This window comes from Trichomycterus rosablanca, chromosome 6, assembly GCF_030014385.1.
Source record: "Trichomycterus rosablanca isolate fTriRos1 chromosome 6, fTriRos1.hap1, whole genome shotgun sequence".
In the NCBI taxonomy this organism is placed as follows: Eukaryota; Metazoa; Chordata; class Actinopteri; order Siluriformes; family Trichomycteridae; genus Trichomycterus; species Trichomycterus rosablanca.
Window position 1 is genome coordinate 46161340 of NC_085993.1, and position 15737 is coordinate 46177076.

Below are 15737 nucleotides of genomic sequence, written 5' to 3' on the forward strand. Positions count from 1 at the left end.
GCCTGATCACTAGAGTGCAAATAGGCCAAACTGAATTATTTCAGATCAAATGTTACAACACAAAAGAGAAACAACCCTGTTTATAAAAGTATTTGATTTATTTAAGAAACATGGGAGCTCCTCAACATCTATATCATCCTTGTAAATAAGTAATTGTTCTTTAACTGGCTGCACCATCTTCAGCAGCAATAACTGCAACTAAACTTCCTCTTCTTCCTTCGGCTGCTCCCGTTATGGGTCACCACAGCGGATCATTAGTCTCTATTTTGCCCTGTCCTGAGCACCCTACTCTGTCACCCCAACCACCTGCACGTCCTCCCTCACCGCATCCACAAACCTCCTTTTTGGCCTTCCTATCCTCCTCCTCCTGTCTGGCAACTGTATTCCTGCAACCCTTCTCCTTTACAACTCTCATTTATCGTATCTAAACAATTTTCCTCATTTTAAATTCCATCACAATAGAAACATTTCAGCCCATTTCAGCCCACTCTCTACAGCACAGAACTGCTGTAAATCAGATCCACCGCTGTGTCTCTGGACATGAACTGCTCATTTCAGGTCTTACCAAAGTATCTCTATTGAGTTAATCTCTCTATTAATCATCTCTATTAATTCTGTTTCTTCACAGCCATTTAAATGTTGACTTTTTTAAATGTTTTCATTTTACTAATTAGCAGCAGTTTCTTTCTGGTTATCCTCCAATTAATTTGATATTTAATTCACAATCATGTATGGAGTCCTAAAAATTGCCTTATTTACAGCTAGGGACACGCAATTGGTTCTACTAAGTGAGATTTAGCAAATGTAAGAATTATGGTCTGTCTGAAATTAAGCTTGTTTGTGTTCAACCAGCTGGCTTTCAGAAAGCGATTCATTTTTCACAAAGGTGATTCACATGTCGAATAATTTAGTTTTTTAAATAAATTGATTTGTTTCACAAAATATTGTTTTTACTCAAGTTTTGCTTAAGTGTGTAATGTGTTTTGTTAAATAAACTAAAATCACCAACTGTGACGAATGCAGTAATTACTTTTTAGATTATTTAAGTCATAAGTCAATTTGGGCTTTTCTAAAATCTGAAATCACCATGGTTACTCTACACCTCATTTGCAGATGCTGTTAATTTTAATTATTCCTGGTAAACAGCTGCAGCATGTCCACTAACTACACACAACATCTAGTGGACTGGTGGCATGTATATATTTATTTATTAGGATTTTAACGTCATGTTTTACACTCAGCAAGAGGGTCTTTGGTTCGATCCCCAGGTGGGGCGGTCCGGGTCCTTTCTGTGTGGAGTTTGCATTTTCTCCATGTGTCTGCATGGGTTCCCTCTGGGAGCTCCGGTTTCCTCCCACGGTCCAAAAACATGCAGTCAGGTTAATTGGAGACACTGAATTGCCCTGTAGGTGAATGGGTGTGTGTATGTGTGTTTGTGTGAGAGTATGTGTGTCTGCCCTGCAATGGACTGGCGCCCCATCCAGGGTGTTACTGTGTGCCTTGCACCCATTAAAAAGCTGAGATAGGCCCCCGCAACCCTGATTGGATAAGCGGTTAAGAAAGTGAGTGAGTCTTTTACACTCTTTGGTTACATTCATGACTGAACAGGTAGTTACTGGTTACACAGGATTCGTCAGTTTAAGTTTAATGTAAAACACAGTCATGTCATTAACCTGACTGCATGTCTATGGACTGTGGGAGGAAACCGGAGCTCTTGGAGAAAGTCGTCCTGGTAGTGTGATGCCACATTGGTGATGCTCTGATCCAACAATCCCCAAAAACTGATGTCATGTTTCTCCTGTGGGGTTCCTGAAGGTGTTTAGTTTGTTTTCCAACACTATAAAAACAGAACACTGTGGTCAGCAAACTGACTCCTCTTAACTGCCAGTAGATGAGTGAGTGGTTATGTCTGACTGAAGTTCTCTCCACTGTGTGTTCCTGCTTTGCGCACAGCGTTTCCTGGACAGACTCCAAACCCCCTGCCATTCGCAACAGGATAAAGCAGTTAATGAAGATGAATGAATAAATGAATAAGGAGCTGAACACATAGCTACCATAGCAGCCAGCACTGGCAGTAAAAGGGTTCCTCGCCCGAACGGTCTGAAACTTCTTCACTCAAACTGTCACCCTGCTAGTTCATAATGAATTGGGTTACAGAGCTGGTAGTTTTGCTGATTAGATTACATTTTGTTTGAAAATCGGCTCTCCGGGGAGCCGACAGTGCCATTTTTCTGCCATGTTATTTTTGCCATGGCTTCAACACAGCTGCTTATTAGCCCAAAGCAGGACGGCAGCTGAACGTGCGGCTTTATTAGCACAATAAGTAGAGATCATGTGCCGGGGCGTTCTATCTCTTTACAGATGATTCTAAAGCTTACTGCACAGTTCTGCTCAGTTTCTCTTCCAAATACCACCAAAATTAACAATAATACCTGACGTGCTGAAAGCAATATGTTCAGTAAAAGCTATATCTGAAACAATAACCTTCCCCCAAAGTGGGTATTAGGTCTCAGAAGCAATTAGAAATGGCCCTGAAGTGGTAACATAGAATTATCGGTTTCACACTACTTTAGGAAGATCAGTTCAAGTTACCAAAAATATCTAATCAGGATAAAAATGGCCATATTAAAAACAATGTTCTGCACATGCAAGTTAATGCATAATTTGTTAAACTAATACAATGACAAGTTTGTGAATACCTTGGAATTTCTGCATAATTTACTCTGTAAATGTGTTACATTAACACTTGTACTAACTACACTGATCAGCCATAACATTAAAACCACCTCCTTGTTTCTACACTCACTGTCCATTTTATCAGCTCCACTTACCATATAGAAGCACTTTGTAGTTCTACAATTACGGACTGTAGTCCATTTGTTTCTCTACATACCTTTTTAGCCTGCTTTCATGCTATTCTTCAATGGTCATGACCACCACAGGACCACCACAGAGCAGGTATTATTTGTGTGGTGGATCATTCTCAGCACTACAGTGACACTGACATGGTGGTGGTGTGTTAGTGTGTGTTGTGCTGGTATGAGTGGATCAGACACAGCAGCGCTGCTGGAGTTTTTACATACCGTGTCCACTCACTGTCCACTCTATTAGACACTCCTACCTAGTTGGTCCACCTTGTAGATGTAAAGTCAGAGACGATCGCTCATCTATTGCTGCTGTTTGAGTTGGTCATCTTCTAGACCTTCATCAGTGGTTACAGGACGCTGCCCACGGGGCGCTGTTGGATGGATGTATTTTTGGTTGGTGGACTATTTTCAGTCCAGCAGTGAGGTGTTTAAAAACTCCAGCAGCGCTGCTGTGTCTGATCCACTCATATCAGCACAACACACACTAACACACCACCACCATGTCATTGCATTGCAGTGTTGAGAATTAACCACCACCTAAATAATACCTGCTCTGTGGTGGTCCTAGACAGCATGAAAGAGGGATAAAAAAGCATGCAGGGAAACAGATGGACTACAGTCAGTAATTGTAGAACTACAAAGTGCTTCTATATGGTAAATGGAGTTAGTGTTAGTATTATTATTTACATATCAGCATTAAAGTGAACAATGCATTGGAGTAAACAACCCAACATTCATGGTAAAATTAACCCAGCATTGGGTAAAAAAGAACCTTACAGTTCTTTGGTTAAATTGCATAACAAGTTGGGTTAAAATAACCCAGTGTGTATTCTGTCCAATACTTACCCAGCGCTGGGTTGCCAAATGTTTTCAGCCAAGCATTTTTAGAGTCTAATAAAGTCATTACAGGCAGTACAGATGGACAAAGTTCGAACGCAGGTCCCGAGTACAAATGTTGCAGTCTGACACCCACTATACCAGCTGCATCACCATGCTACCCAACTTATAAACTAGTTTAGCTAGAACTCATTGGAATGTTTTGCCCACCAACATTAAAAAACAAATACATGTACTTATTTTCTGGTCAACATCATTGTTTATGATTATAAATGAAATGAAATTTGCTTTATGTATCAAACACAGTTTATGTTAAATAAAGAAATACAAAATAAAATCCACTCCTGTCCTGTGGTGTGCTTATTCGGTTTGCTCATCCTCATTAGTGTTGCCCCGCTCACTAGCATTTCCAGGAAGTTAGATACATCACATAGCCACTAATTACCATGCCAAAACGGAACATCATCTCTCTGAAACATCACTTAGGCTCTGTACGCCCTGCTTTCAAAAGGAATTTCAGATGCTCACAAACACACCACATGTACTAAAGTATGAACTCCTTCTAATTAGTGGGGTTTGGCTATTTCATGCACACAGAGATGCAACCTCTATAGACAAACATTAAACTGTCGGGCAGTTGTAGCCTAGCGGTAAGGTACTGGACTAGTAAGATCACCATGTGCAATGGCAGAAAGATTAATAATAATAAAATAATAATAATAATAATAATAATAATAATAATAATAATAACAATAATAAAATAATAAAAACTATAATATAATAAAAATAAAATAATAATAATAAAATAAAATAAATAATAATAAAAATTATTATTTTATTATTATTATTGTTATTATTATTTTATTATTATAATAACAACAATAATTCATTCTTATTAATAATAATAATTTACTACAGTACTTAATATTAAATCAGCTTTTCCAACAGGGAATGTAAACACCTTAAAAGACAGTTCAGATATTTCACCCATATGGACCAGGATAAAACATACACTCTAAAAAATGCTGGGTTGTTTTTTCTACTCAAATGCTGGGTTGAGGCAGTTTGGTTACCTTGCTGGGTTATTTCTCATTCAAATAACCTGTTTTTCACTAGTAATCAATAGGTCGTTGGTTAAATCCCTACCAATGCCAGGTCCCCTGACAAAAGTCCTTACCCCTCAACTGCTTAGACAGTATCCTGTCACAGTACTGTAAATCACTTCGGATAAAAGCATCAGTAAATACTGTAAATGTGAATTAAACTGGCTTTTACTGAAGCACTCGGTGACTCTGCAGAGTCGAACAATGGCACCTATTTAACATGTCAGCTCGTCGTGATTCTGCCGTGCTAGAGCTGCCAGGTTCAGCTGTACATGCTGTTACTGTGAAGTTCAGGAGCAATAACAGTTCGGTTAGAAAGTTCTAGGTTATATGAGTTGACAACTGCTGAAGCATAACAGGAACAAAAATGAAACACTTAATACTGAGTTCCAATCATCAGTACTGTAACTGTTCATCAGCAGCATCATGGATTGGGTTTCAGTGGCACAAGCCTAAGAACATGTGCAATATCAAAAAATAATAATAATGATAATCATAATATTTATAGTACTTATTATAGTACTTTATAGTACTACTTTAATAGTATTACATCAGCTTTTTCAACAGGATATGTAAACACCTTAAAGGACTAAGTTTCAGCCACACCCATTGCTAACAGGATTATATCTGTACAGCGTCCTTGGGTACCTTGAAAGGCGCTTATGAATAAAATTCTATTATTATTATTAATAAATTATTGATTCATTTATTTGCTGTCTGTTTTACCACAGCTTTATCCTGGTCATTTACATTTTCTGCATTTAGCAGACGCTTTTATCCAAAACGTTTTGTATACAATTTAAGCAATTAGGGGCCTTGCTCAGGGGCCCAACAGTGGTAACTTGGTGGTGGTAAGGCTTGAACTGGCAACCTTCTGATTACTAGTACCTTCATTACATCCATCACATGAGACACACACACACACTGTCACACACAAGTCCATTTTTAATAGTTCCAGTTGGCTTGCGTGCATGTTTTTGGACTTGTGGGAGGAAACCGGAGCACCTGGAGGAAACCCACATAGATACCAGGAGAACATGCAAAAGGACCCTGGCATCTTTACATTTTCAGCACTTAGCAGACGCTTTAATCCAAAGCAACTTACAGTACTGTGACAGCATACAGTCTAAGCAATTGAGGGTTAAGGGCCTTGCTCAAGGGCCCAACAGTGGCAACCTGGAAGTGATGGGGCTTGAACCAGCAACCTTTTGATTACTAGTCCAGTACCTTAATCACTAGGCTACAATTGCCCTTAGCTGGGGAATCAAACCCAGGCCCTTCTTGCTTTGATGTGACCTGCTGTGCCACCGTAACACCCTATATAAAACTAATTATATGAACTGGGCAGCACAGAGGCCCATTGGGAAGGTCCTGGGTTCAAGTCCCAGGTGAAGTGGTCCGGGTTCTTTCTGTGTGGAGTTTGCATGTTCTCCCTGTGTCTGTGTGGGTTTCCTCTAGGAGCTTCAGTTTCCTCCCACAGTCCAAAGACGTGCAGGCAGGTGAATTGGAAATACAAAATTGTCCATGACTGTGTTTGACATTAAAGACTTGAACTGATGAATCTTGTGTAACCAGTAACTACCCGTCCTGTCATGAATGTATACAATTATTTTACAATTATATAATTATGTAATTATTCCAATTACAATTATTATAATGTATACAATTAAATTACAATTATATGAAATAAATTAAATGTTTCCAACTTGGTAGCAGTACCTTAAGAAAGTCCCTTTATTTGTTTGAGCATGTATGTACCCTGTGTACAAAAAGAGGTCCATAAAGACGTGGTCTGACAAGTTTGGTCAAGAGGAACTTAAAAGGTCTGCACAGAGCACTGACCCTCAACTCCATCAAACACCTTTGGCATGAATTGAGCCCGGGGTTTTATGAAGCCAGGCTATTATATCCAACATCAGTTCCTGACCTCACAGAAACTCCTTTGACTAAAATTCCCAGAGACGCACATCAATATCTTGAGGAAAGCCTCGTACAGGGTGAAGACTCTATGTTAATACTTATGGTTTTGAAATCTGAGAAACACAGGAGTTGGAAACAGTGATAGTAAAGATACTAACTCTCATCTTCCATACATCGTCACCACTAAACGTCTCTGTAGAGCGCCTGAGTCGGCTGGTGGGCTCGTGGAATAGACATCTGCGCCATCTAAGCACCCCTCATCATTACTGTTTAATATTCACTGTCGCTCTGGTTTAAAACTGTGATTATATTTTACTGGTCTTACAGTACATATTTGTAAAGGTGTCGCAATATACACTGATAAGGTATAACATTATGACCACCTTCTTGTTTCTACACTCACTGTCCACAGCTCCACTTACCATATAGTTCTACAACTGTAGTTTACTGACTGTAGTCCATCTGTTTCTCTACATACTTTTTTAACCTGCTGTTCTTCAATGTTCAGGACCCCCACAGGACCACTACAGAGCAGGTATTATTTGGGTGGTGGATCATTCTCAGCACTGCAGTGACACTGACATGGTGGTGGTGTGTTAGTGTGTGTTGTGCTGGTATGAGTAGATCAGACACAGCAGCGCTGATGGATTTTTAAACACCTCACTGTCCCTGCTGGACTGAGAATAGTCCACCAACCAAAAACATCCAGCCAACAGCACCCCGTGGGCAGCGTCCCAACTCAAACAGCAGCAATAGATGAGCGATCGTCTCTGACTTTACATCTACAAGGTGGACCAACTAGGTAGGAGTGTCTAATAGAGTGGACATGGTATTTAAAAACTCCAGCAGCGCTGCTGTGTCTGATCCACTCATACCAGCACAACACACACTAACACACCACCACCATGTAATTGTCACTGCAGTGCTGAGAATGATCCACCACCTAAATAATACCTGCTCTGTGGGGGTCCTGACCATTGAAGAACAGAGTGAAAGCAGTCTAAAAAGGTATGTAGAGAAACAGATGGACTACAGTCAGTAATTGTAGAACTACAGAGTGCTTCTATATGATAAGTAGAGCTGATAAAATGGACAGTGAGTGTAGAAACAAGGAGGTGGTTTGAATGTTATGGCTGATCAGTTAATAATACACTTTATCAGCCAAAATGCCAAATCTCATGTTTAAACATATTGGAATTTTATCCAGACATGCACTAGAATGATTTTGATATCTTCTTATAACAAAAAGTCTCTTAACTGGAACAGTTTTAGCCGTATTTTATCCACACGCACAGAAACGCGACATTCGTCTTATCGTTCAGTGACAACCGCTATTCATCTATAAGAATAAAGTCACATCACTCACCCAAATGTCAACAAACAAAGCAAAGGACACCATCAAAAACTAATCTCATGGCAGACATGTACAACTGATAGAAATAAAGGACAGAGTGAGTAAATATCTCTCTGAAAATGAAAACTTATGTGCCTCTCCAGAACTGCAAACACAAAAAAACTTATGTGCCTCTCCAGAACTGCAAACACAAAGTAACAGCTGATATGCTGAAGGTAATATTGTTGGGTTTCACAAGGGAGGCACCCACAGGAAGGTCAGTAACTACAGCTGTAATGGAATAAATAAATATAAAATTATTATATTTATGCACATCACAGTGTAGCTGCTTAAAGCTATACCCCATCAAAAAGAATATATATATATATATATATATATATATATATATATATATATATATATATATGAATAATCCATGTTTTATCTGCTCAATTTAATTTCATTTATTAATAAACATCCATTCCTGCATTTCAGGTCTGCAACACATTCCAAAAAAAGTTGGGACGGGGGCAATTTAGGGCTAGTAATGAGGAGAAAAAACTAAATAATGATATGATTCCAAACAGGTGATTGTAATCATGGTTTGGTAGAAAAGCAGCATCCAGGAAAGCTTAAGCTTAAGCTGATCTTTGATCCCTCAGACAGCACTGCATCAAGAACCGCCACTCAACAACAGCTGATATAACCACATGGGTGAGGGATTACTTTATTAAACCTTTGTCAAGCACTACAATACACAGTTACATGCACAAACGCCACTTAAAACTTTACTGTGCAAAAAAGAAGCCTTATATTAACCATGTCCAGAAGCGGCATTGATTTCTTTGGGCTCTGACGTATCTAGGATGGACCATCATACAGTGGAATTGTATTGTGGTCAGATGAATCAGCATTCCAGGTGTTTTTTGGGAAAAAAAAGGACGCCGTGTGCTCCGGACCAAAGACGAAATGGACCATCCAGACTGTTATCAGCAACAAGTCCAAAAGCCAGGGTCTGTCATGGTATGGGGTCGAAACAACTGTAAGGCTTTAGCTAATGCTACCAAACTAGGGTGCCCATACTTCCAGTTTTAGGAACGTCCACCACTTTATTGTGCTCTAAAATGCTTATTAATAACAAAGTTTTAATAAATGTTCACGCTGTTGACATGCCAAAACAAACACATCATACAGCTCTGAGTGATCGGCTCAGCACCCTTTTATTTCGAAGAGCAGAGAAGATGAATTTCATGCTAGTTGTACTAAAGTATCACAAGTCAACTCTAAATGTGGTGAGTAGAATGTTCACTAATGTGGTGATTGTCTAGTTTATTTGGTTGCATCAAAATTATATTAATTATTGTTTTAATTTTGTGTTCTGTAGACACTAGCCTGACTAAGCCATACCAAATGAATAATAACTGCTAATGCTAATGCTACAATATTTTATAATCAGACCATGTTACCATGTTAAACTGCATAAACATTGCAGTGACAACACAAGCACTAATTTTCTAGTCTTCTCTAAATCAAACAGAGCTTAGAGTGGCATCAAAACTATGTACATTCACAATACTACACAATTTGGAGAAGTACACTGTTATAAAGTCATATTTAAAGGGACATCGATATAAGTACAGCATTAAGCATGAACTATTACTATAAATATTTTATTATAATGGTAGCAAGTGCTGTGATGCTCTGAAGATCCTTAAAAACAACCCATCTCCTGCACACGAACTGGCATCCTAGGTGCCTACAACTTAAGATACAACATAATCATAAGACTGATTGTTTTCTAGCATGAATTCTAATTGGAATCTTAAATGTGTTTAGAAGTTCTAAGCCTTAGGGTGCATCCCTTTAGATCCTCCACCAAAGTCTTCTCTAATCAATCCCACACACTAAGAGCAAACGAACAGCTCAAAGTAGCTTTGTAAGGAGCTGTACATCAACCAAGTAACATCAGAAGCATTAATGTGTTGGAAAATGTTCAGCCTCTGGGAGCACCCTGCAAGGCTCGCCTCTTAATTTGAAGTCATTTAAAGCCCAAGAGGAGGTGAAACATGGGAGGTGAGATTAAAGAGATGATTCTAGCCTCTCGCTGAGAGAGGGGGAAGGAGATGAAGAACAAGATCAATAAATCAAATGGTAGCATCGCAGAATTAATAATTACTGTGAAAACTCTGGTAGTTCTCAGAAATCTGAGATGTGCCAGATATACTCGAGTACAGCACTTAAGTTGTCGAGCTCTGTCGGCAAATTGTGAATTTATAAATAAGTGGCTAAAACGTATGGACTTCACAATCCTAGTAAGGATTAATAATAAGGAGTGCAGTACAGAGCAGTGGAAGCTCAGCGGTTAAGGTACTGGTACAATCGGTTCAATCCCTACTACTGCAGAGTTATCACTGTTGGGCCCCTGAGCAAGGCCCTAACCCTCAATTGTGTGCATGGAATTCAGTTATAGCTAAGTCGCTTTGGATAAAACGCTGTGAATGTAAGCTTATATAATTTAATTATTTAATCAAGCTTACATAATCTTACACCAATCAGGTCAAGACATCCAGTTAAATTGTGCTACAATTTTATGTAGGCGGTACCTTAGGTAGGTGGTAAGTAACATCCACATGGATGGCAGGACCCAAGGTTTCCCAGCAGAACATTGCCCAAAGCATCACAATGCCTCAACTGTCTTGCCTTCTTCCCATGGTGCCATGTGTTCCCCAGGTAAGCAAGGCACACGCACGTGTATCCAGTTCCAATGCTCACGTGCCCACTGTTGGCGCTTATGGCGGTGGACGGGGTCAGCATGGGCACCCTGACTGGTCTGCGACTATGCTGCCCCATACGCAACAAACTGTGATGCACTGTGTATCCTGACACCTTTCTATCAGAACCAGCATTAACTTCCTCTGCAATTTGAGCTACAGTAGCTCGTCTGTTGGATCGGACCACACGGCCAGCCTTCGCTCCCCACGTGCATCAATGAGCCTTGGCCGCCCATGATCCGGTCGCCGGTTTACCACTGTTCCTTCCTTGGACCACTTTTGATAGATACTGACCACTGCAGACCGGGAACACCCCACAAGAGCTGCAGTTTTGGAGATGCTCTGAACCAGTCGTCTAGTCATCACAATTTGGCTCTCGTCAAACTCGCTCAAATCCTTACCCTCGCCCATTTCTCCTGCTTCTAACACATCAAGTTTGAGGATAAAATGTTCACATGCTGCCTAATTTATCCCACCCACTAATAGGTGCTGTGATGAAGAGATGATCAGTGTTATTCACTTCACCTGGTCGTGGTCATAATGTTGTGCCTAGTCGGTGTATGTAAAATAGCAAAGGCATGATGGGACACACTTTGTGCTTTATCTTTATGAGTTTTTATGTAATAAAATGCCCAACTGGCCAACACTACTCTTGTCTCTAGTCTTGTCTCCCTCAGTTCCTTTAGTCCTCTGTATTTATTGTAGGTCTTTGTATTTATTGTACTGTCTTTTCTCTGCACTGTGTTTATTGTACTGTATTGTCTTGCACTTGTGTCCTGTGTTGCACCCTGGTCCTGAAGGAACGTTGTTTGGTCTCAATATGTACTTGTATATAGCTGAAATGACAATAAAGCCTCTCTTGAATTCTTGAAAATCAGGTTGATAAGCTGTCTAATGTATACCACATAAAACACATAAAACCGGATTAGAGAATACACACAATCTGAGAGGGTTTCATGCATAAATATTAGTACTGGACTTTTAGTAAAGTGCACACTAGTTTATTCCTACTTGCATGTTGCAGTCTAACAGCTCTACAGTAGAACCTTAATCGGAAACTGGTGCCAGTCCTGAAAAACTGTGACATTTGTGAATGTCATGACCTTCTGTAACCAGATTTAAAAACCCCTCCATGCTTTTACTGTATAATGACAGTTGGCTCAAAAAAATTCACTTAAACCTTTTGGCAGGTCCAAAATGAATAATATTTCTTTTAGAACAGCATGGGCAAAAGTTTGTGGACACCTCTTCTGATTCTCACCTCTCATTGCTAGATGACGTAACGATGGGCTCAAGACTAGAGACAAGAAAGGCACATACATCATGGTATTCCTGCGCCGCAGTGAGTGGCAGCCCACTTGGTAGCTCTGTGGTCGCTGTGCCTATTACTGCAATTTTCTCTCTTTTTTTCTTTTGTATTGTGTATGTTTAATAATCAATAAAGTATCTATCTATCTATCTATCTATCTATCTATCTATCTATCTATCTATCTATCTATCTATCTATCTATCTATCAGTATCTATATATCATCTACCTACCTACTTACCTACCTACCTACCTACCTACCTACCTGTTCTCCGGGAGAACAGAGAGGCTGGATTCGAGACAAAAGACATGTGAAACGTTTGGTGTGAAGGAACTTCAGTGGCTCAGTACTTTTAAAAGCATTTGTGAGGTTAAGACTTAAACCATCTTGGTCACTGTTGAATGACTGTGATCTATCTATCTATCAGTATCGACAGTATATATCACCTACCTACCTACCTACCTACCTACCTACCTACCTACCTACCTACCTACCTACCTACCTACCTACCTACCTACCTACCTACCTACCTACCTACCTACCTACCTACCTACCTACCTACCTACCTACCTACCTACCTACCTACCTACCTACCTACCTACCTACCTACCTACCTACCTACCTACCTACCTACCTACCTACCTACCTACCTACCTACCTACCTACCTACCTACCTACCTACCTACCTACCTACCTACCTACCTACCTACCTACCTACCTACCTACCTACCTACCTACCTACCTACCTACCTACCTACCTACCTACCTACCTACCTACCTACCTACCTACCTACCTACCTACCTACCTACCTACCTACCTACCTACCTGTTCTCCGGGAGAACAGAGAGGCTGCATTCGAGACAAAACACATGTGAAACGTTTGGTGTGAAGGAACTTCAGTGGCCCAGTACTTTTAAAAGCATTTGTGAGGTTAAGACTTAAACCATCTTGGTGACTGTTGAAAGTGACCTTTTAAATTGTAACAGGGTACACAACTGCTTACTCCACTTTAAAATAACAAAAATCCAACATTAAAAAAGTAACAAACACCAGAAATGAAAAGCATGCTGCATGTTTTTTGTGAACGTTTCTGGCAAACCGTCTAACCACGAGTGGATCCGGTGATAGACGTGAGTTTAAATGTGAGGCTGTGAGTGACTGGGATAGTGAGTGAAGGTAACAGATGAGTGAGGAAGGTAAGCATTTGTCCAGAGGTGAGTGCAGCTTTCCTTCATGGGGATCAGGGATAATTGGGAGCCGGAATCCAGCCGAGTCACGCACTGTTGCTCTGTAGTGAATATATATTCCACTTCACCTATCAGCCTAATGACAAACCCAAGTATGCAAAGCTGAGAAGGTAGAGCATGCACAAATATTTTCTTCATGAAATGCAAGGTGGATATTATTGCAGGGCATGAGGTAGGGTGAGAAAACGTTTTTAACAAACAACTAATGCTCGTACTGATGCGTGATATTTAAATATGTACAGAGGTGGTTAAATAGGATAGAATTGCCTTTATATATACTGCAAGTCAAAGACACTGTATAAATTCTTTAGTGTTTCTGTTACAGCAGTTGGTCAGATTATTAAAGCTAAGCAGAACAGAAAATACATAAAAATAAGTCTGCCCAGGTGGTGCAGCAGGATATTTCACTAGCACACCAGTGCTGAAATTCTGACCTCCATAAGTTTGAATCTCAGCTTTGCTGCCGGTCGGCTGGGCGCCCCCTAGAGGCCACATTGGAAGTGCCAGCAGCAGAAAAAAATGGCCACTAAAGCATGCTGAGAGGGAAAAGACCAGACTAAAAAGGGGTGTGGTCTTCTACACTGTGTAAGGACCCTGGTCAGTAGCCCGAGGCGCCTGTATAGACGTGGAGGAGCGCGGGGGTCAGGGCAAAACTCACCTCACACACGAATCCACCAAAATATGGGGTCAGTAGACTGTGCACATGATGAAGGAAGCATAGGTCAGGCAAATATACCCTCCTAAGAAGCAGTCAAGGTCTCAAGTAGCGGAAGACTAATTGGTTACACTAAATCGGGAAAAAAAGGAAGAAAATGCATAAATAAAAAAGCAAATAAATAATAACAAATGGTAATAATAAATAAATAAATGAATAAATTATTTATATTATTATTATTAATAATAATAATATAATAGTAAAACTAATAATATTAATAAAAAACTAATAATAAAAAAAAAAAAATAATAATAATAATATAATAACAGCAACAATAATAATAATAATAATAAAACTAATAATAATAATAATAATACCATAATAATAATACAACTCAAATTATTAATAATACAACTAATAATAATAATAATAAAACTAATAATAATAATATAATAACAACAGCAACAATAATTATAATATTAATAATAAAATGTATAATAATAACAATAATAATAATAAAATAATAATAATAACAATAATAAACTAATAATAATAATAACAATAAAACTAATAATAATATAACAAAACTAATAATAATAATAACAATAATAATACTACTACTAAAATAATAATAATAATAATAATAATAAAACTAATAATAACAATAACAATAATAAAACTAATAATAATAACAATAATAATACTACTACTAATAATAATAAAACTACTAATAATATTAATAATAATAATAATATAACAAAATTAAAAATACTACTAATAATAAACTAATAATAATAATAATAATAATATAATAACAAAACTAATAATAATAATAACATAATAACAATAATAATGATAATAATAATATTTATTATTATTATTAATATTATTATTTATATGACAAAAAAGCAAAGAAATAAAAATAAAAATGCTAAAAATATGTTCAAAGCCAAGTAAGTCAACAGAACAAGATCAAGTGATTTAACACAGTCGGCCTTAAAGCTAAAACAAATCCAGCCAGAGACCCTCAGTAATATAAAAAGCTTAAGCAGATGGAAGAACATGATGAAAACCTTCGATGTAAGAATTGCAATATATCAAAAGCACAGATATTAAATTGCCATGCTAATATGCAAAACTCCAGCGCTAAATTATAAACACACTTCACACTGCTCTGGTACTTTGTGCAAACAAAACTACACAGACTTACTTCTAAACCCCTGTCCATTAAAGTAAATACCATAAATCAAAGTACATTTATATAGCTTTTACACTGGTGGTTTATTTATTTTCTTTGATCGTAGTGCCATTTTCTAATAAAAATAAATGTTTGGGAAATATTTTAGCAGAAATAAACTGCACTTTTATCAAGTGCATATATGGGCTTTTTTAAAGCCTGCCACACAAACACCTTTACCTTCAGCAAACAAGCCAAGTCTTGTCAAAAATGAATGAAGATAAGATGCATTTGTGCCAGGCTTATCAGACATTATAAATAAACAGGACTGGCATCAGGATGCCTACTAAAGATTTCAACTCAGACTGTAAGTGCATATTGATGTGCATTATTTTAACTTTTTCATGTTTGATTTTAGTTTGGAAGCACTGTGACACAGCTGAAAGAATGGTGCCACACAACAACCTGGGGACCCGGGTTCAAACTGTCAGTGAGTGTTACTCTTCATATACGCATGA

The 15737-nt window shown here is 38.5% G+C and overlaps 1 protein-coding gene across 2 annotated transcripts in view; it reads right to left on the bottom strand.

The window, feature by feature from the left end:
• negr1 (neuronal growth regulator 1) overlaps positions 1 to 15737 on the bottom strand; it is a 329263-nt gene that overhangs the window by 26055 nt on the left and 287471 nt on the right. The window contains exon 7 of one of the 2 annotated variants that reach the window (XM_062997982.1): positions 1639 to 1837. The exons of the other annotated variant lie outside the window; for it this stretch is intronic. Within the exon in view, the coding sequence (XP_062854052.1) occupies positions 1788 to 1837 (50 nt within the window). The 3' untranslated portion in view covers positions 1639 to 1787. Of the gene's footprint in view, positions 1 to 1638; positions 1838 to 15737 lie in introns of those variants that run through there. 2 annotated transcript variants of the gene reach the window in all.